At 37.4% G+C, this 24,424-nt stretch overlaps 1 protein-coding gene and 1 pseudogene across 11 annotated transcripts in view; both read right to left on the reverse strand.

Moving 5' to 3' along the window:
- The window catches only part of MFF (mitochondrial fission factor), a 33,442-nt gene extending 13,612 nt beyond the window's left edge, over window positions 1-19,830 (reverse strand). For 4 of the 11 annotated variants that reach the window (XM_049768322.1, XM_049768319.1, XM_049768313.1 and 1 more), the window contains exons 1-7: window positions 19,650-19,830; window positions 16,279-16,388; window positions 15,271-15,443; window positions 14,127-14,350; window positions 12,261-12,430; window positions 5,414-5,505; window positions 2,942-3,016 (exon numbers count right to left, since the gene is read on the reverse strand). In XM_049768322.1, the coding sequence (XP_049624279.1) occupies window positions 2,942-3,016; window positions 5,414-5,505; window positions 12,261-12,430; window positions 14,127-14,350; window positions 15,271-15,308 (599 nt within the window). In that variant the 5' untranslated portion in view covers window positions 15,309-15,443; window positions 16,279-16,388; window positions 19,650-19,830. The remainder of the gene's footprint in view (window positions 1-2,941; window positions 3,017-5,413; window positions 5,506-12,260; window positions 12,431-14,126; window positions 14,351-15,270; window positions 15,444-16,278; window positions 16,389-19,649) is intronic. The other 7 variants (XM_049768321.1, XM_049768320.1, XM_049768318.1 and 4 more) reach the window with 4 other exon arrangements.
- A 1,426-nt stretch (window positions 19,831-21,256) lies between these two features.
- LOC126002238 (uncharacterized) lies at window positions 21,257-21,356 on the reverse strand (annotated as a pseudogene).
- Window positions 21,357-24,424: the final 3,068 nt, after the last annotated feature.

Genomic DNA, 24,424 nt, shown 5'->3' on the forward strand with positions numbered 1-24,424 from the left:
TGGCTCAAAGGGCTGGAATCTATGACGTATAAGGACTGCAGGTTTGATTCCAGGCACTGCACGGCCCACAACTCACTCTGATACATGGGAAAGGAGTGACTCCTATACATGAAGCCAGGAGTGGCACCTGAGTGTCTGCCTCAAATGAATGCGGTCTAGGGTCTAGTCCCTGGCAGCAGCAGAAATATTAACATTTTAAATAAGCAAAAGGAAAGGCTAATTTCCTTTAGAGAAAGTTTTCAGAGACAAACAATAAGCAGTTATTATTTTGGGGGGCCACACCTGGTATGCGCAGGGGTAACTCTTGGCTCTGTTCTCAGGAATGATTTCTGGGTGTGCTCAGGGTGGTCACATAGGACACTGGGTATAAAATTTAGGAAAGCTTCATGCTGGGCAACTACCTTACCTACTGTGCTATTACTCAGGCCCCAATAAGCAATTGTTTAAGCTCTGACAATACATTATTTTCCACCTATATATGTATCAAGTTATCAAGCATAAACTAAGTTTAGATAATCTTGAAAGAATTCTCAAGATATAGCTACACAAATGGTTATATCTAAAAGACAAGATAAATCTCTTCCAATTTTAAGATCACATAGGAATTGGAATATTAATTTAAAAAAAAATTTTTTTTTTTGGATTTTGGGCCACACCCGGTAAGGCTCAGGGGTTACTCCTGGCTATGCTATGCGCTCAGAAGTCACTCCTGGCGTGGGGGACCATATGGGAAGCCGGATGATCGAACCGCGGTCCGTCCTAGGCTAGCGCTGGCAAGGCAGACACCTTACCTCTAGCGCCACCGCGCCGCCCCCACGCAATTAAAAATTTTTAAAGGATCCTCAATTGCTAAAATTTTTTAAAAGAAAATAATTTCTGTAGAAAGTTAAAAGATGAAATTAAGTTTGGCAATGGAGGCAAAAATGTATCCAAGACAAACCTAAGATTTCTTCTAATAAAAATAAAACTAAAGATTAGCAAGAACTTTATCTTTTCATTATTAGATATGGCTATCAAATAGCAGAAACAAAAGTGTTTTTTTAAGTTCATGATTACTTTGGGCAGTATATGTATCTATTAGCTGCTTTGAATTACACTTATTTTTACCTACATAGAAACTAAATAAGATGATCAACAAAATTATCTGAATTAGGAAAAATTATTTTAATAACTATCTGCTTTTAGACCTTTAGGCACTTTGCAAGTCATTTTACAAATGAATTTAAGGAAAACTATAGAATAAAGGCCTGTTTGAGCAGTCAGTCTACAGCCTTAGGTTTACAGGTTGAGCTTCATTCCTGGGTAACCATTTACCCACCAAGGTTTACTGACTGATATTGCTTTGAAAAGTGAACATGTGCAGAAAAAAACATATTGTAAAACGCACTGAAATGATTTAATCAAGTGTTATAAAAATTAGTAATTTAACAAATGTATCTTGATAAGTTAATCCCAGTAATTTTATAAAATAGCAAAATTTTATCATTCCATTATAGATTAAGACATATTTGCAAAAAGCAGTGCTGTTATTTTGTGCTTACACAAAATACTACAGCAATATTAAGTAATATTAGGCAATGTCAGAGCTAAAATACAAATAAAAATTAACTTGGCACAACTACGTCATAATTAAAAGGCACATCTAAAGTCAAGTACCTATGTTTCTCAAACTGTGAGAGGTTTCTCAAACCCTTTTGGTATGGCCATACCTCTTACCCAAAAAAAGTAAAGCAGAAGGGGAGCAGACCAGGTGGATAGGCATGGGAAATGTAAATCAGGACCAATGGGCACACCTGTTGATTTTCAAGGATGTTACCGAAATGTATTTGAATGCAGGATAACTTCCAAGAAAAAATATGACAGATCCCAATAGAGCAAAATTATGAAAAGAGGCAGAAAAAAAAAAACAACATTCTCTTGAAGCACAATTATTTCTCTCGAAAGCATAAGGAGAGAAAAAAAAAACTTTAATTTGTTGCCACAGCAATTTATTAGTTGCTTGGAGCATATTAAGGGAACCAGAATAAATGAACTGTGAGTCATCAAAGTAGCTTCCTTTGTTGCTCCAAAAATATATTAGCTGTTGAATTCTTCCTTTACACTAAAATGTTTCTTTCAGTAGTGATTAGTCATTCCCATAGCTTACTTCATCACATTTACAGAAACAGTAGGTTTAATGATCTCAAAGTCTTGTTCCAAGCATACTTTTAATCTACAGAATTGACAAATAATAAACCTTAATAACAAAGCCTGTTTAAAACCCATTCTCTTTCTGAGATAAAAGAAATTGAGACATGACCAAAGAGACAGTACAGCCAGTAGGGTGCTTGCCTTGCATGTGGCTGACTCAGTACTTATAGAGTCCTGAGCATTACCAACAGTGAAGAACCAGAAGCAACATCTGGGCATCACCAGGTATGGTCCAAAGACAAATACAAAAAGAGAAACCGAGGGGCTGGAGCAGTGGCACAAGCCTTGCCTGCACTAGCCTAGGACACAGTTCCATCCCCTTGCATCCCATATAGTCCACCAAGCCAGGAGCGATTTCTGAGCGCATAGCTAAGAGTAACCCCTGAGCATCACTGGGTGTGGCCACCAAAAAACAAAAACAAAAACAAAAAAATGAGAGAAACTGAGACAGTTAAATTTTTAAAAAGACCTAGTTAAGTTGAATCTGTGTAATCTTATATGCCAACCAAAGGCAAATTATTTCATTTTACTTTTACTATTATATACTAAGTCATATATACCTGTTACTTTTTTGCCTTTAAAGCAGCATACAGACAGTTTGAGAAATCTGTCAGTTTGAAAGAGGTGCTAAAATCAAAGATTAAAATTATTACGGTATTATGTACTAATTACTTGGCGAGATAGATTAGTATGACACAGCCTGCAAAATTAAAATCCCTACATTTGAAAAGCAGAGCAGATAAAATCTTACGTGTACTCCGGTGCAGAAATCGGTGCCTGGAACCTTGAAATTTTATTTCTTGGGGCAGAATCTGATCTGTGCCACCTTAAATAATAATTATGCTTCTTTTACATATCAGCTTTTATAACACAAAGAGAAAAGCTAGATAGATTCTACTGGTCAGAATTCATTTCTGTGTCAACAGCTGCCAGCAGTCAATCCTATTGATTCCGAACTAAGAAAACAATGGCCAGTGTTCCTTCTCTTACCCATATTTATCTTCTATCCTTATAGTCAATGAATAAAATAAAGGCAGGCACAAGGGTTCATGCACTATGATAATTAATGCCACATTACAAAGAAGGTATCGACACCAAGTCTAACAATTAGTAGAGGTAAAATAGTTGTTAAGTTTCTTCTTTTTTTTTTTTTTGGTTTTTGGGCCACACCCGTTTGACGCTCAGGGGTTACTCCTGGCTATGTGCTCAGAAATCGCCCCTGGCTTGGGGGGACCATATGGGACAGCGGGGGATTGAACCGCGGTCCGTTCCTTGGTAGCGCTTACAAGGCAGACACCTTATCTCTAGCGCCACCTTCCCGGCCCAAGTTTCTTCTTTACCAAATTATAACATTGACTATATAACTGTAAGATTCCTAAAATTAATTAAACGGAGGTTATTAAAGAGGAATTCAACTCTAAGTTATAAAATAATAACAGGAGAGGAAAAAGGCAAGGTTGCATTAGTAACAAAAAGATGGCATTTATAACAGCATGGTAGATACAACCACCATAACGTAAAGTGTGGTTTAGTATTGTCAGCAGTTCATTGTGAAACTTAGTTAAATATATATGCTATTATTTTACTAACCAAAATTAAACATGAGATCTTAAGTTTTGTTAAATGTCTGAAAAACATCACTGGGACTTATGCTTCCCAGCAACTGCAGAATTACCTATGAACTAAACATTTACTCTAAATCACACTTTACAATTGTAACTTTATAAATGTCTTTCCTTTCTCTTTAACTGGACATCAGCTATAAATGATATGCTTTGTGAGAAAACAGAAATGATGCTATACTAAAAAAGTCATGTTTATTTCACTAATGTGAAATTTCCAGGTAAAATCCAAGCCATATGTTAAAGACAATAAAATGAGTAATTAAATACCTGTGGATCTATTCTAAGAACTTCTAGATGGTTGCTTAGCCTTAAATGAGATGGCCTTTTCACCATTTGGAAAGATTCTAGAAAAATTAATTTTATGAGCCTCCTGATGTCAATTGCTTCAGAGAAAAATACGATTATCATTCAAAAGTTCCTATGAATATGAATTTAACTATTCAGATACATCTTCCCTAAAGAAGATGCACATAACCTTTAACTTGCTTTTTTTCCTTTGATATGTTTTGAATGACTATGTCTACTTTGGGGGAACTGCAAAGATTCTCTTAGCAATCAGACCACCTCTTCTTTGTACCCTAGCATAAGAGAAGACCCAATGTTATCTAAGCTCTTTACATTCTTTGCTACAAACTAGAGTCTGATATAGCAGTTCCATAAAGGAAGAACTAATTATATTCAACCGTAGTTATATCAATCTAGAGGTTTTGCTTTTATCTCTATTTTGTAATCTCTAAGGGAGAGAGAGCTATCTCCAGATTCTTTTGCAGTTTCCAGTGAAGTTAGTGTGATGATTAGAATCATACATGCTTTGTGATTAAGTCACAGGAACTGACTACATGAGGAAGAAGTGTCACATAATTTAAATGACCTGTATTTAAGTCGCAATAACCAGTGGCCTTGAGAATTACAACTCTGACCAGTTCGTAAAGGAACATATCATGTGTAAAAGTCAATTACTTTTAATAAAACAGTAAGAAGCATTTGCCCAATAAAAAAAAAACGTGCTTTAAATTAAAGGGTAGCTTTAAAATTATAGAGTATAGAGTATAACAATATAGCCAAATGAGAAAGAAAGGTTTAAATTAATGTTCCTTTCAACATTTGAAAATGTAAAGAATCTAACAATCCAATCACTTAGTACATAGAGAGCTAAAAAGTCCTATAGAGAAAGAATTATACCCGCTTACACTACACTATACACTATCCTAGACAAAGAGCATATGAGAATCAGAGCTGGAAAAGGTCAGTTCACAAACTAGAAAGCTTGAAAATAAATGTTCAAATCATGTATTTTCTTTTTATTGTTTTAACCTGCATGCAAAACATTTTCAGAGCCAGCGCAGTACTTACATGTATCATCTTTACTTACATGAATGTTTATAGAAAATTATCAAAAGAAGCACATCATAATAATGAAAGAGGAAAACACTTATCGAAACACTTTCACAACAAAAAGGCCAGACAGTAAGGTCACAACATATACTGCAAAAATGTAAAATCAAGGTAAGTAGCAAATATTTTGAACACTTATTAGAGCTAAGATATCTATTAAAAAACATTGTAAACCTTAGACAGGACATAGAGCTTCTACTCACATGGAGTCATTTCTCACCAGCTGTCCATTTTGACGTACAGCATTTTCACTCATAGACCGCTCTCTTTTGAGCCTGCCAATTGCACGAATCTGCTAGGTAAAAAGAAACCGAAAATATTCTTAGTGTTCTATGAACTGCTTAGCATCAAAAGAACCTTAAACCAAGGACACTCTCACTCAATTTACAAAGAGTGTTAACAAGAACTGCTGCCAGACACATGCATTACAGAAGAGCATGTTGAAAGAAAAATAATAATGACCTATTTATTCAAATACTGATCAACTCAGGAGTCTATTTATAACCAGAGTTGCTTCTAGTTTTTTAATTATTAGTTTTGCTTGGCATATTTACAAATATTTTTATTATAGCTTTTAACATTATGTAAGGACCTTTTATAAGAGGTTTCAAAGGCATTTGTATAGAGAAAATGGAATGTGTTTGTACAAATAAGTGTTCCTGGCTTCAGAGATTCAAATAAATTCAGATTTAGTTGGATTAGACTGAAATAAGTCTTACTAGATTTAAAATTCTGGTCTTCCATGTACACTGACTATCTCCCATACCACATGGGAGTTAAAACCTTATCTTTCTTAGGATTTACTATCTTTGATCTCTTTCCATTACAAGATGAGATTGGTAACTCCTTTCTCTTGAAACTGGGAACAGAGGTGACTGATGCAGAATGATGTGATGTGACTTGAGGCTATGTCATAAACAAGGCTTTTTGTTGTCATAAATGGCACATTTATATCAAAACAAACAAAAAAACAAAAAACAGCGAGGCTCTCCAGGATGTTCATGTTTAGAACTACAGGAAGACAAACTCAGGCAAACAGCCCCAACCCGTTGGCAAGGTCATGAGTAGGCAGGACAGTCAACAGTCCTATCTAAGGCGCAGATAGCAGCCAGGATCAAAGGACATATGCATGTGGAAGCCTTAAGATAAGATGACAGCAATCTAAGACTGCCAAATCACCCTTCACATTTGAGGCTTTCTTGCTTAGGCTCAGACACTGTAGAAAAAACAAACTGCTAGGACTGTTTTAAATTTCTAACCCACAAAATTCACACACCTATAATTTCTTGTTTAAGTCACCACCAAGTTTAAGGTAGTATACTACACAGAAATTAATAACTAGAATGATTAATTTTTTTACTTGTTTAGAATTTTATTTTTGGGAAAGCAGATCCAGCAGTGCTTAGTCTAATCTGATGGGGGCCACATGTAGTACTAGGGATCAAACCTGGGTCAATTATGTGCCAGGGAAAATCCTTTTACCTATTCCTGAACTCTAAGTGTATGGTATCTCTCCTGTTCCTCAAATTGTTTTTTTAACTTCAATCATGATACTATCACTTTTAAAAAAGTTAAATTTTTTTGTTGTTTTCGTTTTTGGGTCACACCCAGCAGCACTCAGGGGTTACTCCTGGCTCCACACTCAGAAATCGCTCCAGGCAGGCTCAGGGGACCATATGAGATGCTGGGATTGGAACCACCATCCTTCTGCATGCAAGGCAAATGCCCTACCTCCATACTATCTCTCTGGCCCCTAAAAAGTTATTTTTAAGAGGACAATTGCTATGTGAACCAATTGACTAAAAAATTAAAGACTTTCTTTTTTCTTTTTTGGGTTTTTGGGTCACACTCAGCTATGTTCAGGGGTTACTTCTGGCTCTGTGCTCAGAAATTGCTCCTGGCAGGCTCGGGGGACCATATGGGATGCTGGGATTCAAACTAGCATCTGTCCTGGGTCGGCTGCGTGCAAGGCAAACACCCTACCACTGTGCTATCTCTCTGGCCCCAAATTAAGACTTTCAACCAAAAAAATTGTTCTCTATTGATAGAAATCTTTTATTTCATGTCAACAAAAATCTAAAACCATACTACATAGCATATACATTTTTGAGCATAATTTCAATCTAACTGGTTATAGTCCATCCTAAAAAAACTTCTAAAAACAAGCTTGCAAAACAGGTTTGTAAGAACTTTTTAGTTCATTTAAAAAAAAAATCAAGCAGTTATATTTAAAATCGAAAGGGACTGAATTAAATCTTTTCAACCTTTGGAGAGTATTACCAATTTAATAATGTTAATCCTCCCAATACATGAACTGAGTATATGTCTCCTTTTCCTTGTATCCTCTTTTATTTCTTTTTTCTTTTTTTTTTCTTTTGGTTTTTTGGGCCACGCCCGTTTGATGCTCAGGGGTTACTCCTGGCTAAGCGCTCAGAAATTGCCCCTGGCTTGGGGGGACCATATGGGATGCAGGGGATCGAACAGTGGTCCTTCCTTGGCTAGCGCTTGCAAGGCAGACACCTTACCTCGAGCGCCACCTCACTAGCCGCCCTCTTTTATTTCTTGAAGCAATTTTCAATAATTTTCTTTGTATAGGTCCTTCACTTCTTTGGTTAATTCTAAGGTACTGGAATTTCTATGGTGTTATTGTGAATGGTTATTTTTGTTTGTTTTTGTTTTGGGTCACACCCGGCTTTGCTTAGGGGCTACTCCTGGCTCTGCGATCAGAAATCGCCCCTGGCAGGCACCAGGGACCATATGGGATGCCGGGATTCAAACCACCGTCCTTTTACATGGAAGGCAAACACCCTACCTCCATGCTATCTCTCCGACCCAAATGGGGTTATTTTTTAATGTCTATTTCTTCTGTCATTATTTGTGTATAAGAAGGCCAGTGATTTTTGTGTATTAATTTTGTAGTCTGCCATTTTGCTGTATGAATCAATTGTTTCTTGGAGCTTTCTGATAGAGTCTTTAGGGTTTTCTAAGTATAGTATGTCATCTGCAAACAGCAACATCTTGACTTCTTCCTTTCCTATCTGGGTGCCCTTGATATCTTTTTCTTGCCGAAGTAGTTCCAGTACTATATGAAATAGGAATGGGGAGAGGGGCAGCTATGTCTTGTACCAAATCTTAGGGGAAAGGTTTTCAGTTTTCCCCCCAATGAGTCTATGTGCCATGAGCTTGTGATAATAGGCCTTGAGAAAAGTTCCTTCCATTCCCTTCTTGTTGAGTTTTCATCATGAATGGGTGTTGGGTCTTATCAAATGCTTTCTCTGCATCTGTTGTTATAATTATATGGTTTTTTATTTTCCATTTGTTAGTGTGGTATATTATGTTGATTGACTTGTGTATTTTGAACCATCCTGTGTCTCTGGAATGAATCCTACTTGGTCATGGCATCCTACTTGATGAGGCATTGTATCCTTTTTACTAGGATTTTGTTAAGGATCTTTGCATCCTTGTTCATCAGGAACATTGGTTGAAGTTCTCTTTTTTTTGGTGGCAACTCTGTCTAGTTTTGGTATCAGTATGATGTTAGCTTCATAAAAACTATTTGGGAGTATTTCTATTTCTTCAGTTTCCTGGAAAAGCCTGAAAAGTATAGGCAGTAAATTCTCTTGGAAGGTTTGAAAGAAATCACTAGCAAATCCATCAGGGCCTCGGTTTGTGTTTTTGGGAGGACTTTTGATTACCATTTTAATTTTCTCAATAGTGATGGGTCTGTTGAGATATGTTAGATCATCATGGTTCAACCATGGGAGGCTATAAGAGCCCAAGAATCTATCCATTTCCTCAAGTTTCTCATGCTTTGTAGCATAGAGTTTCTCAAAGTAGTCTCTGAATACACTTTGAATTTCTGTAGTATCTGTACTAATCTGCTCATTTTCATTTCTTATTCTATTTATTAAGTTTCTCTCTTCCTTTCTCCCTTCCCCTTCCTTTCTTTGTGAGTTTTACTAGTGGCATATTGATCTTGTTTATTTTTCCAAAGAACCAACTCTTGCTTTCATTGATCTTTCGGATTGATTTTTGGATTTCCCATTCACTGATTTTGACTCGAAGCTTTATTTCCTTGCGTCTCCTTATTTTTGGTTTTGTTTTTCACTTTTCAGTTTTGTAAACTATGACATTAAGTTATTTATGTAGGCCCTTTCTTCCTTCCTGATGGATGCTTGTAAAGCTATACATTTTCCTCTTAGTTGGCCAAAAGGCACTTAAAAAAATTCTCCACATCACTAATCATCAGGGAGATCCAAATCAAAATAACAATGAGATATAATCTTACACCAGAGACTGACACACATACACAAAGAACAAGAACAGCCACTGCTGGCATGGATGTGGGGAGAAAGGAACTCTCATTCACTGCTGGTGGGAATGCTATGTAGTCCAGCCTTTTTAGAAAATAATATGGATATTCTTTAAAAAACTGGACATTGAGCCCCCATATGATCCAGTAATACCACTCCTAGGGATTTACCTTCGGAACACAAAAACACAATACAATAATAGCAGCACTATTTAAATAGCCAAATCTGGAAATAACCCAGATGCCCAACAACATATGAGTTGCAAAAATAATTGTGGTACATCTATACAATGGAATAATATGCAGCTGTTAAAAGAAATGAAGTTAGGAAATTTGCTTATATATAGATGTATCTGGAGACTATTATGATGAGTGCAGCAAGTCAGAGGGAGAGAAATATGTACAGAATAATCTCACTCATGTGTGGGATTTAGGAAAAATAAAGACAGTATAATAATAACACCTAGAGACAATAGAGATGAAGGCTAGAAGGACCAGCCCATGATAGTATGCTTATCACAGAGTGATAAGTGCAATTAGAGAATATACCAACAGCTACCATGATAACGATAGAGAGTAAAATACAATGCCTGTCTTGAAGACAAGCAGGGGTAGGGAGAAGGAGGAAATGGGGGACAATGGTTGTGAGAAAGTTGCACTGGTAAAGGGAGTGTGTGATTTTATGGCTAAAACTCAATTATGAACTTGTTTGTAACCACTGCATTTAAATAAGGAAAGTATTAATAAAATAAAATTTAATCTCCATAAACAAGTCATATGAGCAGAGTTGGTGAGAATCCCACTTTGCTCAGTTAGAAATACAGTCCCACGTAAGCTCCTCTATACCATAGGTACAGAAAGATATGAATTCTCTAAGTCAAAATCAGATCTGATTCTGCACCGAAAGAATGATACATAATCACATTCATATTAAACAGACAGGAAGTAAGAGAATAAACAATTATATTAATAACAATAAAGACTGATAAACGGGAAGGTTCTGACTAGGTGTCCTGTGATTTTTCTCCAAGAAACCTGACTTAAATATACAGCCGTATATATGCTGTTCATGTTTTCCCTCTTTCTTTCACTCCTATCTGTTCACCATAGTCCTCCTGGCTTCTCTTTCCAGAGAAAAGGAAAGGGAGCAAAGCAAACCATTACAAATTAATTCTGATCTATACCTATAAACTTTTTCTGTCTGAGCAGGAATGCTTTCAAGAGTTCCACAACTTTCAAGATGAGTTCCAATGCTTTCACATTCAAGATGAGTCACTGATCAAGGTTGTCCCATCAACAGAACTGGACTATCATGTGGCACTAAAAACTATCTGTTGCTTCCATTCAAAGCAGAGATCCAAGCAAAGCCTTCTGTTAGCTACCCATGGGATCCGGGCTCCATAGGACACTACTTTCCAATGGAATCCTTTTTACTTAACAATTCTCAACTACTTCTCTATCTTCATAGACAGATGACTCCAGCAGTACTCAAGCATAATAAGACATCAGTCTCCTGCATGCATAACATATGCACTAGCTTTCTGTAGCTATTTCTCAGTCCTTGGTGAATCCATTGTTCTGATTTTTCTGAGTCCACAAACTTACACTTTGTATGCAGTGGTAGAATTTTGCATCCTGTAAAAGCTTACATGACCTGAACATAATTCTTTCTGAAAACATAATCACTGTTAAAACCAGGTAAAGTTTTATATGGGCCAAATGGGTTTGCTCCTCCCATATCTTCTTGACCTTTTTCTTTTCTGGGGGGTAAGGGGGATGGGGGAAGGCATACCCATCAATATTCAGGGGTTACTCACTCAGAAATTACTCCTGACAGGGTCAAATTTGAGTTGATTGAGTACAAGACAAGTGCCCTCCCTGCTGTATTATCACTCTAGCCCCCTGTTGACTTTTCTCAAATGTATGTAGTGCTTTTGTTTTTCTGAGATGATAGAGATGATATTCCCTCCCCTCTCCTTCTCTTTACTATTGTGACAACCAAGAATCACCCACAATTGGTTTATGGTACTGAAGGTCTCATATGGAAGTTTCAGGTGCTTGCACCCATGCCCACTGCTCATTTTATCCTTTAGTTAAAGTGCTTGGACACATTCTGGTGGTTGTGCTTACCAGAGTGACATTCCTGGCCAGAATATTTGCTTATTTCTTAGTTACGTGTGCCCTGCAGATGACTCCCGATGTAGCGTAAAGGGCTGTGGACATCAGAGCCAGCAGGACTACTAAGCACCAGGATCGACTACTAGCCTCCTGTAAGGAAGGCTTGTGCTTGTACCATAAAGCCCTCCTCTGGTCCTACATTATTAATGAGAGTTACAAATTCTATCAGTAGTATCTCTGATGACCTAACCTTAGTTTCTAATCTTTCTTCCCACTTCAATGTCCTCCTCACAAAGCTCTTGGCATTTACAGTAGCAGCCTTTTCCCCATAAAAGAATACTACTTTTTGGGATATTGCTTAAAATTTAACTAATTCGTGAAGCGTTCCATATTTTTAAAAAAAGTCTTCCTTAAAAGATCCTATTAATACTTTTCACAAATTTCATGTTCTTGAAAGAGAATTTAAATATAAAAACTTGCATATCTTAATTGTAGTATTTACAATTCTGAATTTATAGTAACCAATGCTCTACAGTGAAGGCTTTCAATATGATTAATAGCCTCTTCACTTCAAACATTTGCTTAAATTACTTCAAATTCTATTATCAATCTCTACTTACTTCTTCATTTTGAGGGGTTGGAGGAGGTCTCTCTAAATCCAGAAAATCTAAAGGTCTTTCACTTAGTGTAAGAACTCGAGGTGGTGTTTTCAGTGCCAGCGGTTTAAAGGGAGTTGACTGAATAAGGTCAAGATCTGCTGGCCTCGAAAATGGAATGTCTTCAGTATTTCCTAGGAGTGAAAAAATATAAAGGAACATTTTTAAAAGATGGTGTTTTTTTTACTGATACACATTTGCTACTACACACTGACTAAAATGGCTATAATGAAAAAGATTGACACTACATGTGCTGAGAAGGATGTAAGTAATCAAAACGCCTGTGCAGCAGAGTGGAAAAGAGAAAGGTATGGGGATCCCCCTCTCTCAAAGTAGAATATTCCTACAAAAATCACTGCATGCTAAAAGGGAAAGAGCAATTATCATTTATTTCTATGGATTTTTTTTCTTGCATTTTCAGAACCCTAAATAACCCACCAAATAAACACAAATAACATACAGTGAAAGCAGAAATGATATGATAAATTCAGGGTCCAAATAAAGTAGTTCCTGAGAAAGGAGCTTGGCAGGGGCTCAAAATATTTCTAGAAGGGCTGCTGCAAAGCCAAAGCCAAACCCTCTTTCCATGCTTCACCTTTTATGGAACTGACCATCTTCTTTGAATTTCTCTAGATTAGTGAACACAGTGACGATTAAGTCCTCCCTTAACCCTGTAGCAACTTCTTGGAAACTTCAGGCTTTAAGCACAACAACATACAACTCTAAAGCAGGTCCCCTAACCCTGGTGTTTTGATCAGAGTTGAAGGGTTGAACAGAGTTGACAGAGTTGATTCTTCTTTGGTTGTCATCAATATTATGACTAAACAATGTTGAGTGACATTGTCAGAGGACCTGCAGCACTTCTGTTGGTCTTTCAGAAAGGCAAAATGCCTAATACAAACTTTCCTCCAAATGGGGGATACTTTTAAGATCATTTCTGAAAATAGCTAGTCAGCTTTTGTTGAACTTAGAATATGACCAATCAATACCACTCTCAGAGATATAAATACATGTTCTCACATAGATGCATATGATTGTACACAGCAGTTTTACTCTGAAGAACTCCAAACAGGTAAATCAAATATCCACAAAAAGGGGGCTGTTTAAACAAACTGCAGTATCTGACTCAGAAATAAGATAAACTGAGCAACTGAAATAAGCCAGAACATGGAAATCTCTCAAAAAATATTACAAAAGAATCAGCCCCAGGTAGCTACTCTGTTCTGTTCTATCTTTTCTAAAAACTATGGGGCCAGAGCCATGGCACAAGCGGTTGGACATTTGCCTTGCATGCGCTGACCTAGGACAGATAATGGTTTGACCCCTGGCGTCCCATATGATCTTCCAAGCCAGGAACGATTTCTGCATGCTTAGCCAGGAGTAACCCCTGAATGTCACCAGGTGTGGTCCCAAAAACAAAAACAAAAAGACTAATTTAATCTCTGGTTAAAGAAAAAAATTATTCTGTACTAGAACTGAGGAGGATAACATGATAAAGGGCATGAAGGAACCTTCTGGAATAAAGAAATGTTCTAAGGCCGAGTGTGGTAGAGATGGTGAAATAGAGATAATGTGACTGTGTCAAATCTCACAAGTTCTAACTTTAAAAGAGGGTTGCATTTTGTTCGGCAAGCAAACCCCAATAATTAGCTACATTATTTAAAAGTATAGGTTTTTAACTTCAGACTTTTGTAACTGAAATTCTGGGGTAAAAAAATTGGCATTTCCCAACACCTTTTAAAAATGTTTTGAAAACCCCCAACATTTTAATTTAAAAAAAAAAATAAAGCCCATATTTAGAAGGCAACTTTATAAACACATATAAAATACCTGCTACAACAATCCTCTCTGGAACTTGCATAATCACACTAGCATTTGGAGCACCTTCTTGGAATCCTTGTTCCAGGTCAGCGTTTGGGGGTGCCACCTTTAGTTTTTCTGGGACCCTCATTCGCTGACTAATACCTTCGGTGTATTCCATTTCATATTGAATTCGACTAATTTCCGCCATCTCGGCAGCAGTGGGAGATGGAAACGTTGCCCCCCTACTCATTCTGTGGAAAAACAATTTAAAAAGAGATATCATTGAATGCTCAAGAGTTTCCTTGTTGTAGTGAAATCAGAAGACTATCTTACAGAAAAGCAACAGAAGATTTTTGAGTACGAAATATATTCAAAGAAAAGCAAAACCAAACAAAATGTCTTTTCTTCCCATAATGCCTCCACATTCAGCTGAAAATTGCACCTAGAGGATTACTTTCTAGGAGCAAATTTAAAAAATTATTGTATATTGACAACATCAATGCATAGACACAAATACGCTCTCTCTTTAGCTCCACAGACAGAGATGAATACTGCATATAACTCAAAAAAGCCTGAAATAAAAACCTAAATTACAATTTATGAATCAATTATTTGAAGGAAATCTATTAATTTAGAAAAATGAAATAAAAAGTTGCCATCATGCATGAAAAAAGTAACTTTATAATGATAAAAAGTAAACTCATAATGAAAGCAGAGTCATTCTAAATTTACTTAAAAAGATGCAATCCTTTGTTGGGGGGTTTGAATTAAACGAGAATTAAAACAAGAATTAAAAGTTTTCTTGCAGTGCATGTATCAACAGAATGAGATAGAATGAATACCAAATATCGAACATGGACTAATGAATTTTTGATATATGCATTCATTGGAGGGATTTAAAGTTCACTTTTTTTTTAGTTAACATATTTATAGGCCTATTTTTTAAAGCATTACATGCCTGTGAGGGTAATGAAATAATATAAATGCATTAGCAATCTTTTAAAGTAGAAAAGGATCCATGCTTCCAGGGTAAGGGATAGGAAGAAAGTTGCCCCCAAATAAAAATGCTGAAGGAAGTGTAAAAGCTTCTGGTCAGCCTATGCCAATCAGCTTTAAAGCAACTTTTCTCCAGCCGATAGTTAACAGCTTGACTAAACAAAATGTCACTGACCTTCCTACTGGTGTGTCACTGCTTTTTCTTTTACTCATTTTTAACACAGTAAATACACTTCTATAATAGCTATTAAAATACTGCTACCCTGTAGTTCAGTTTACACAATTCCCCTACAGATCTGAACTTTTTTTTTGAAGGTGTACATAACAACACGGACACTGCTTTTCCAGCTGCAAAAAAGAAAGAATAAAAATCAGTATTGCAACAATTCTCCTCCTAGGAAAACTATGACTAAAAGTAAATATCTACTAAAATTTACTTTGAATGTCACAAGTCTTGGGAATTCATCTGAGACACTCATTTCTAATCTCTTGTACATAAGTTGTACAATACCTAAAATCAATATGTTTTTTGGGCCACATCTAGTGGTGCTCAGGGCTTACTTCTGACTTTGTGCTCAGGGATTACCTATGGTAGGTTCAGGAGACCAAGCTACAGTTTGAACCATGTTGGCTGATCTACTGTACTATCAATGTGGCCCCATAAAGACTGTTTTAAGATCAGATATTATTTTATAATTTTGAAAAGCTAATCAATCAATTAAAGCTAATCAACTGTGCATATATATATATGCATGTATATAAATGTGAAATCATATTTGGAAAAAAATTCCAGTTTTCCATAAATCTCCTCTAATAATGACATTCTGACATGAAAGTAATGTTTTCTTTAAAAAGAAATACTTAAAAAAATTACATCAAGTTTTCAGGAAAACGCATGTTTGTAAATTCAGGGCAGTTAAAAAAACTAAAGATAGTACTTGGATGTCATAGGTGGAATAAAGTTCCGTCAGAGAGGAGTCACACACCTGGGGACTCCAGGTTTAAGCAATCTCAGGAGAGTTCTGAGTGGTTGCTCAAGGGATTTTAGCCCCAACAATCAGCTCATTAGGATGGCTAAACCGTTACATGGATTCTTGATCAAAATGTGTGGACGTGTAATATCTGGCATGCAGGTGACTTAAATACTAAGAAAATACAGCCAAGAGAGGAAGTTTATACTCACAAATGTATACACCACCTATTGCTTGCAATTTGGCACTATCTGCTTCTATGCTTCATATTAGATTCTTTCTTGCTTCACGATACGTATGTTGGAGTTCAACACTTTTGTTCCTTGGAGACAATAACTGGAGTCAGTTGAGTAGTGTTATAGCAATATTAGCAATTGTTAGAATGCTTCCAAATGCTAGTCATACAGATGCACCACCCACATTAAGAAACTAGTAAACTAAGGAATTATTCAAGTTTTAAGTCCTATAAGTGATACAAGATACAAAGACTCATTATTTCTGATTTGAACTCAGAAAACGGGGCAGATGAAAAAAATATGTGTTTACAAGAATCAAATACTTATCATTATCTTAAGGAAGAGTAAGTGTACTGACTACATTTTGGCTCAGTTATTTTTCCTTCAGTATTTTGAACAAGTGCCCAGGTACAAAGTAGCCTTCAACTGCGCAGGTATAAAGGAATCTCCCCCAGTCCTAATCTACTCCAGGCAACTTCTATGATCAATGTACCATTTCCAAATGAGATACTCTTACAACACTCTAATGCATCTGAAAATAGAGCTATCTGGAAATCTCAAAAGAAACATAAGAAATCAATGTTTTATAATAATAAAAATAAAGGATGCAAGTTGCCAGAACAACATGGAACTCCTTGAAATGTGCTATTCTGCACCTTTCACCATGCACATTTCAGCTTCAGTTCATCTCAGTCTTTGTATTAATGTACTAACAGCACATGTCATGAGTTTCAAGTTTCACTCCAGAGCAACATTTTGTCTGGATATAATCTCAAGAATCTTGTAAAGTATCAGACTTAAAACAAAGGGGGACACTGTAAGGACAACTTCTGAAGAACAAAGGCAAACTCTCCTGTTTATAGTCCTGTTATTTAAACAAAAAAAAGCGGAGCTTTTCTAAAAATTTAATACAAAATAAGATTTTTCTGAAAATTTAATCTATCCTAATCACTAAGCAAAACAGCTTAAACATATAACATCTTCTGAAAAGACAATAAACTTTTTACCATGTGTGAAACCTAGATATCATGAATACTAGTCACATGCTTTACTACTAAGCCACACCCCCCAGACTAGAAGTTCAGATATTAACTCTAGAAGTTCCTTTTCTCTTCCCAGTTTTGGGGCCATAAATGACAGCGTTAAGGGATCACTCCAGGCAGGGCTGGGGAACCATAAGTGGTACCCAGGAAAGAACCAGGGTCAAGCACTTGTCAAACAAGCTCCCTCCCACTATATTATCTCTCCAGCTACAATTCCAAAAGTTTCTCATTTAAAATCTAAGCTAAGCAGCACATGATTTCTGACACTTAAAAAAGAAACAAATTCAAAATCAGAGGTGATCTTAGACCTCAACTTTCTAGGCCTAGTGGTTCCCAAACAGTGTAATTCATAAACTTCATGCTTCCCCTCCCCCATTTGCTTAGTTTAATTCAACTTCAAAACATCCCAAATATATGCGTTTTGAAAACGTATTTATTTGTACTCCTGGCTTTATGCTCAGGGATAACTTCTGGTGAGTTCAGGAAACCATATGTAGTGCCAGGGAATGAATTCTGGTCCACTGTGTGCAAGGCAAGTACCCTACCTAATCCATAAATGCATTGTAAAAGGAAAAAAAAATTTTTACCACTACCTTAAACCACAATTTTAAAGTACCTGATGTGCCAATGTAATTAAACCTAAAAATAGAACTATTACAAAAGTCCTCATTTATAGACTCCCTAGAGTCAACTGACAGGACACTTACTGAGGGTGTCCTTATTTAGGGGAAAGATGTTTCTATGCTGAACTTCCTCTTTTTCTACATTAGCTCGAACACTAAGGACATAGGAACTCGCTTTTAAAGTCACAGCAACAACGTAGCTCAAATTACTGTGGTTGCAAAGATGGACATAACTCTCCAATTACAAAATTACAAGCCCCCTTCCCCCCCAAAAAAGAGACTCAGCACTTTATCGTGTGGGCCATGTTCAATGTTTTATATAAGTCATTCTATATATAAGTCATTTTATATAAGTCATTCACTTGAGTTCTTTCAAGGCCACTAAATGAAACATCAGGAAACCAGGGCGTGGTGATCTAAGATTAATGATTCATTTTACAAAGAAAAAGTATAAATAATTTTTAAATTACAATGCACAGAAACAAGTTTCAACACCAGTAACACTCAAACAACAGCATAATTTGGTAATCCTAAAACGGGATAGGAGAGTTCGAACTAACTACACACAATTTCCTTGAGTTGGGGGATGGGAAGACAGCAAAACCAACTCACAGGCCCTGGAAATCAAAGACAAATAAATGCAGGTTCTCCTCCCTCTACCCCAAACTTCCTGCAATTTAATGACACGGGATAAATTATTTTCATCCTTTTCCAAATCAATTTTTCTCCTAATAAATTAGTTTTTTTTTTTTTCCCCCCTTGGGGATCTCGTTAGCCAGCTAAATGCACACACAGATGACTTCCAGCTAGGGAAGAGAAAACATTACAGAGGATTCAATTCAACTCGGTGAGCACATCTGGTTCTCTAGAGGGGGGGTCTAGCCCCCAATCCCAATCTTTGTGGGAGTTTATGAGGTTTATTTCTTTGGAATCTTATGCAACTAACAAGCCTCATCTCTTTCCAGAGGATTCCCATCCTGGTGATAGTGCTTGTCCCAGTAGTCAGAGAATCAGTTGGCTGGGGCTCTTTTCTGCTAGTAAGGGTAGAGAGAATCCCTAAAGAAGGGGACCCCGAAATAAATAAGCTCCCAAAAGAGCTGGGAGGTGCCGCCCCTCAATGCACTAGCTAGCCAGTGAGGATGCTTCCAGACTCACCGACCAGGGGTCCCCCCCCCAAAAAAATTCGGCTCCCCAGTATGCACTTTCCATGGAGTCTAAAGAAACTCAACTGAGCCCCCTAAAAAAAACTGCTTTTTAAGTGGCTCCAGGGCCTGAGTCAAGGTCATGAGCAAAGGGACGAGTGCTGGGCCAGAAAAGCCAGCCAGGTGTCGGGCTCGAGGGGCTCCTTTGATATTTTGTGTCCTCCACCTGAACCCCCACATCCCTACACCCCACAATTTTCCACAAGGAAAAGCCCCAATTTGTCCACAAAATGGGGAGCCTGGGCAGTGAGCCCGGAGGGGTGGAGGAGGCGCTGCTTGTCCTCTGGCCTTGGGCCCCAAGGAGGGCGACAGGCAGGGGCCCCCCTAAGTAGAGAGAGCGAGGCCCCCAAGGGAGGGACACTGAGGCTGGCCCGGGACCACCAGGGATTCCCCCACCACCATCAGTCGCAGCGCTAGGCCAGGAGGAAGGGAAGGTCCAGGCCGGAGGTCCCGGGCCGGGAAGACGCAACAACACTCACCCTTGGGCCCTCAGGACCGGTCCCCGGCGACGGCCGCCTCCCGCCGGCTTTCGGGGCGCTCGGCTGAACCCCTTTGCACAGGCCGTTGGCCGAGCGCACCGAGGCGCCCGGGCCCAAAGCACCGGCCGGAGCGGGGCCCGCAGCGGGCCGGGAGAGACGCGAGAACGGCCAAGGAGGATCCTTCCCGGGTGCCGTAGGGGGAGGAGTGGCTCGCGGTCATGTGACGCGAGGAAGGGCGGATGTGAAATAAACGTCCTAAAGTAGGGGTAGCGCGAAGGCGGTGGGACGCCATCTTTGATTTGGGCAAAGTGCGTCGTAGGCTGCTGTGGTTAATCTAAAATATATTTTCTTGCTTTTTTTTTATTTCTCCCGTCTCGATGACAGGCAGGGGGTGGGGGAGGAGGGAGATGGGGGAAAATTGGTGGTGGGCATGTTGCACTAGTGAAGGGTGTGTGTGGTTTCTTATGATTGAAACCCTACTACAAAGATGTTTGTAATCATGTTAAATAAAGATATTATTAAATCTTTTTTTTTTTTTGTCTGTTTTCTTTTACTAGAGATCTTAAGACTACAGGTAAAATGGCTGTATTGAAGGAAGTATCCGCATTTATATCTCTGCGGTGTTAACCCTGAGAATTTGAGTAGTTCAACAGCTGTGCAAGTTGTTTCTAAGTTTTTTTTTAATTTTCACTAAAAGAATGTTTTGTTTTGTTTTGTTTTTTTCTCATTATAGTCTAGGTGACATGGTTACAATAGCAGTTCATGTGTTTGGTGAACTCGTTACCGTACCTTCACCAACACTAAAGTGTCCAAGAACCTCCATCGAATTCTTGTGGAATGAGACTCCAACTCAGTGTTTTGCAGGGGAGTTGGGGGTTTGCCTCACTCTCAGCTGCCGCAATTGGCCAAGGTGACAGATCTGGACACTTCTGTAGTCTTAGCACAAAACCTGCTATCCCCCCTTACCTTGAACTAACCTACCTGCTTTCTGTGATAATATTTCTTGCAGGATTATCTTTTCCATAATTAAATATTCCTGTTAAAGATTCAGTTCATCACTAGCCATATTGGTGGGTTTTTTTTTACCTCCAAATATAGTTCAAAGCACTAATACATTCATTTAGTTTCATCCTGTTGACCTAAATATAGCCCATTTTCCTAAAATGTGGCTTCAGATGTTAATGTGCATGATATGAATTTTCCCAGAGAGTTTATAATTAGGCAGTTAGATTTAGAGAAATTCTGGAAGAAAGAAGTCTGATGGGGGGATAAAATACTTAAAACTGGAATATTTAAGAACTTTGCCAAGTTGCAAGATGAAACTTGACAGATCACTGCAACTTGGATGGATTAGAACATATCATATTGAGCGAAGTAAGTCAGAACCAGAAGGACAAACACTAACAATTTCATTCAGCTGTGATACATAGAGAAACAAAACAAAAGAATAATAACCATTGAGGACAAACTCTTTACCTTGGACTATAAAATTAAGATTACCAAGCAGCTGTGGGGGAGGTGCAGTAACTGCACACTAATTGTTTCCCCCTCCCCACCATATTTTTTCAGATGTTTTCTCTTGAATAACCTCCCCCCGATTTTTCCTTTAAAATATGGAACGAATTTGCGTGTCATCTATGCGCAGGGGCCATGCTAATCTTCTCTGTATCGTTTCCATTTTAGTATATGTGCTGCCGAAATGAGCACCCCCCCTTTTTATTTTTTCAAAGTTCAATGAATTTGGAGTAGGGTGAGTGATAAAGAGAGTAAAATCAAGCCTACTTGGGTGTATGATCAGAGACTAGAAGTTATGAGGTCTTGAGAATTTGATTTTTTTTTTTTTGTCGTTTTTGGGTCACACCCAGCAGTGCTCAGAGATTATTCCTGGCTCCATGCTCAGAAACTGCTCCTGGCAGGCACGGGGGACCATATGGGATGCCAGGATTTGAACTGATGACCTTCTGCATGAAAGGCAAACGCCTTACCTCCATGCTATCTCTCCAGCCCTGAGAATTTGATATTTTATTTTGATCTTAACAGTCTGAAAATATTTTTTATACTTTATTTAAGCACAATGGTTACAAATATGTTCATAATTGGGTTTCAGCCACAAAATGCACACCTGCCTTCATCAGTGCAACTTTCCTGACACCATTTTCCCACCATTTCTTACCTCCCTCCATCCACTGCTTTGTATTTGTATCCATTGTATTTCTCTCTCTATCATTGTCATGGTAGCTGTTTGTATAGTTATTTTTCTAACTGCACTTACCACTCTTTGTGATGAGCTATTATGGTCTGGTTCTTCCAGCTCTCATCTCTATTGTCTCTGGGTGTTATTATTATACTGTCTTTTATTTTTCTCAAATCCCACATGAGTGAGATTATTCTGTGCTTATCTCTCTCCCTCTGACATATTTATCTCAATGTAATAATCTCCAAATCCATCCATATATAAGCAAATTTGGTGACTTCATTTCTTCTAACAGCGTCATATTATTCGATGTACCACAATTCCTTTAGCCACTCATCATCTGGGTTGTTTGCAGATTCTGGCTATTGTAAATAGTGCTGCTATGAACATAGAAGTGAACATAGGAGTGCAGAGGGGATTGTTTTGAATATCTATTTTTGGTAGTGACTAGATTACATTTCTAATCCCAAGTCATGTTTCACTGAAACCTAGCCTTTTAGATTTTTCCACCTTAGTGCCATCTGTCCACCACTTTCATTTTCCTTTCTGTTCCCACAATTGGACCATTGATCATGTAGACTATTACCCTAGCTCCTCCTTGACCATTTTCTTCCTCTAATTCTTTCTGGTAACTAAAGCCACAAGCACTTATTTTTTTTATCATGTGTGACATCTACATTTGAAGTCCCAGGATCAAAAAAAATGATAAGTGGATGATTTTAGTATTCTTCAAAAGACCATAACAGCGAATCAATAGTTTCAAAAACACTTAAAATTATGAAATTGCCTGATGAAGGGATTCTACTGTCTATTCATTCCTGTATATTTTGTTGGAGCAAGCAATATGATATAAATTTGTTGGATGCCTGCCAAGGAGGCATGCTGATGGAGGGAGAAGGAGAGAGCCTAGGAACATAGTTGAAGGGAAGGGCATACTGGTGGTGGAAATGGTGTTGAAACAATTCTTACGAATAACTTTCTAAATCATGATGTCCTAATATATTTTACAATTTAAATGAAAAATAAATAATAATAAGTATTGTCTATTGCAGGTGACCATGTAGATATGCTCATTCTGTTTTTTGTTCTACTTCCTTACAGATTCAAATTCAACCTAGTAATCTAAACTCTGTTTAATATGACCTTATTCATTTTTCAATTTTTTAAATTTTAGTATCATGATTTACATTAGTCTTTATATTGATGTATCAGAAATATGTTGCTATAATATACCTATACCAGAGTGTCAGTATCACTCCACAACTGTCTCTAAACCCAGTCTCGAAGCCACCCACATCTGCCTCCACATCTACCCTTAGCAAACTCAGTTTTATTCGCAGTCTCTTTGACCACTGTTCATTCACTTACTGTATTTCTTTATATTCCATTTATGAGTCAGGGTAAAATATTTTTTGTTGTCTACTACAATATACATATAATTGAACAACAATGTATATGTATCATATACATTATCATATATGTATCATACCAACATACATTATATGTATACACACATGTATATATATATGTACATATATCACATATAATATACATTTATGCATCAGTTAATTATTTGCTTGAGATGCTTGATCTTTCCTTACTCATGCTTTTCCTACTACTTTGAACACCATTCTGTCTTTTCAAATACTAAATCCCTAGAAAAGAATCACCCAATATAACAAATTTTGTTGTATTTTGTTTTTGTTTTGTTTTGTATTGAGCCTCACACTCAGTGATGTTCAGGAGTTATGCCTGGCTCTGCACTCAGGGATCACACCTGGAAGGATTTGAGAAGTTTGGGGAACCATACAAGGTACCAGAGAATGAATCTGGGTTGGCCTTGTGGAAGGCAAATGCACTACGAACTGTACTATGTCCACTTTTATAATTTGTAGAGACCTCCAAATTTGGGGCTCCTACTTGGCAAGGATAAAAAATTTTGGCCACATTCTACGCATTTGCTTTAGGCACCTATCTGTATGCTTTACTTTCCCATACCAAGTTTTAAGTTTCATATTCTAAGAACAATTAATATCTCATTCATCTAGATATCTACTGCAGAGTTTAAACATTGAAGATGTCATAGATCTTGAATATGGAATTAGCTAAATCTTTCTTCTTTTCCCAATAAACTGAAAATGAGAATTTCGTATTAGGTTTTAACAATGAGAAAAATTAGATAAATGAAATTTGGGGGAAAAATAACACGAAAGAAACACAGCAACCTAGAAATGGTCACATTAACCTGTATGGTATTTATTTATATTTTTCATTTTCTTGCGTTTTCAATTCCTTTGTTTCCAATAGACAGCTAGGATGAGATCAATTTGGCACCCAAGTCACAAATTGAATGTTTGGAATAACGTCAGTGTTCTTCAAATATCCTGCCAGCAGCTGGTTAAGGATTTATTAGAGACCGATCAAGACTTTTCTTCCCAAATAGGCAGATAAGTAGAGTGAGAGAATGATATCAAATACAGCATTCATCTTGTCAGTAGTAAAAATAAGTTTATTAAATACATGTAATATAAATTTGATTAAATGTATTCACATTTTATTTGGGGGCACAATTTAGACAAAG

The sequence above is a fragment of the Suncus etruscus genome, chromosome 2, assembly GCF_024139225.1.
Source record: "Suncus etruscus isolate mSunEtr1 chromosome 2, mSunEtr1.pri.cur, whole genome shotgun sequence".
NCBI classification, from domain to species: Eukaryota; Metazoa; Chordata; class Mammalia; order Eulipotyphla; family Soricidae; genus Suncus; species Suncus etruscus.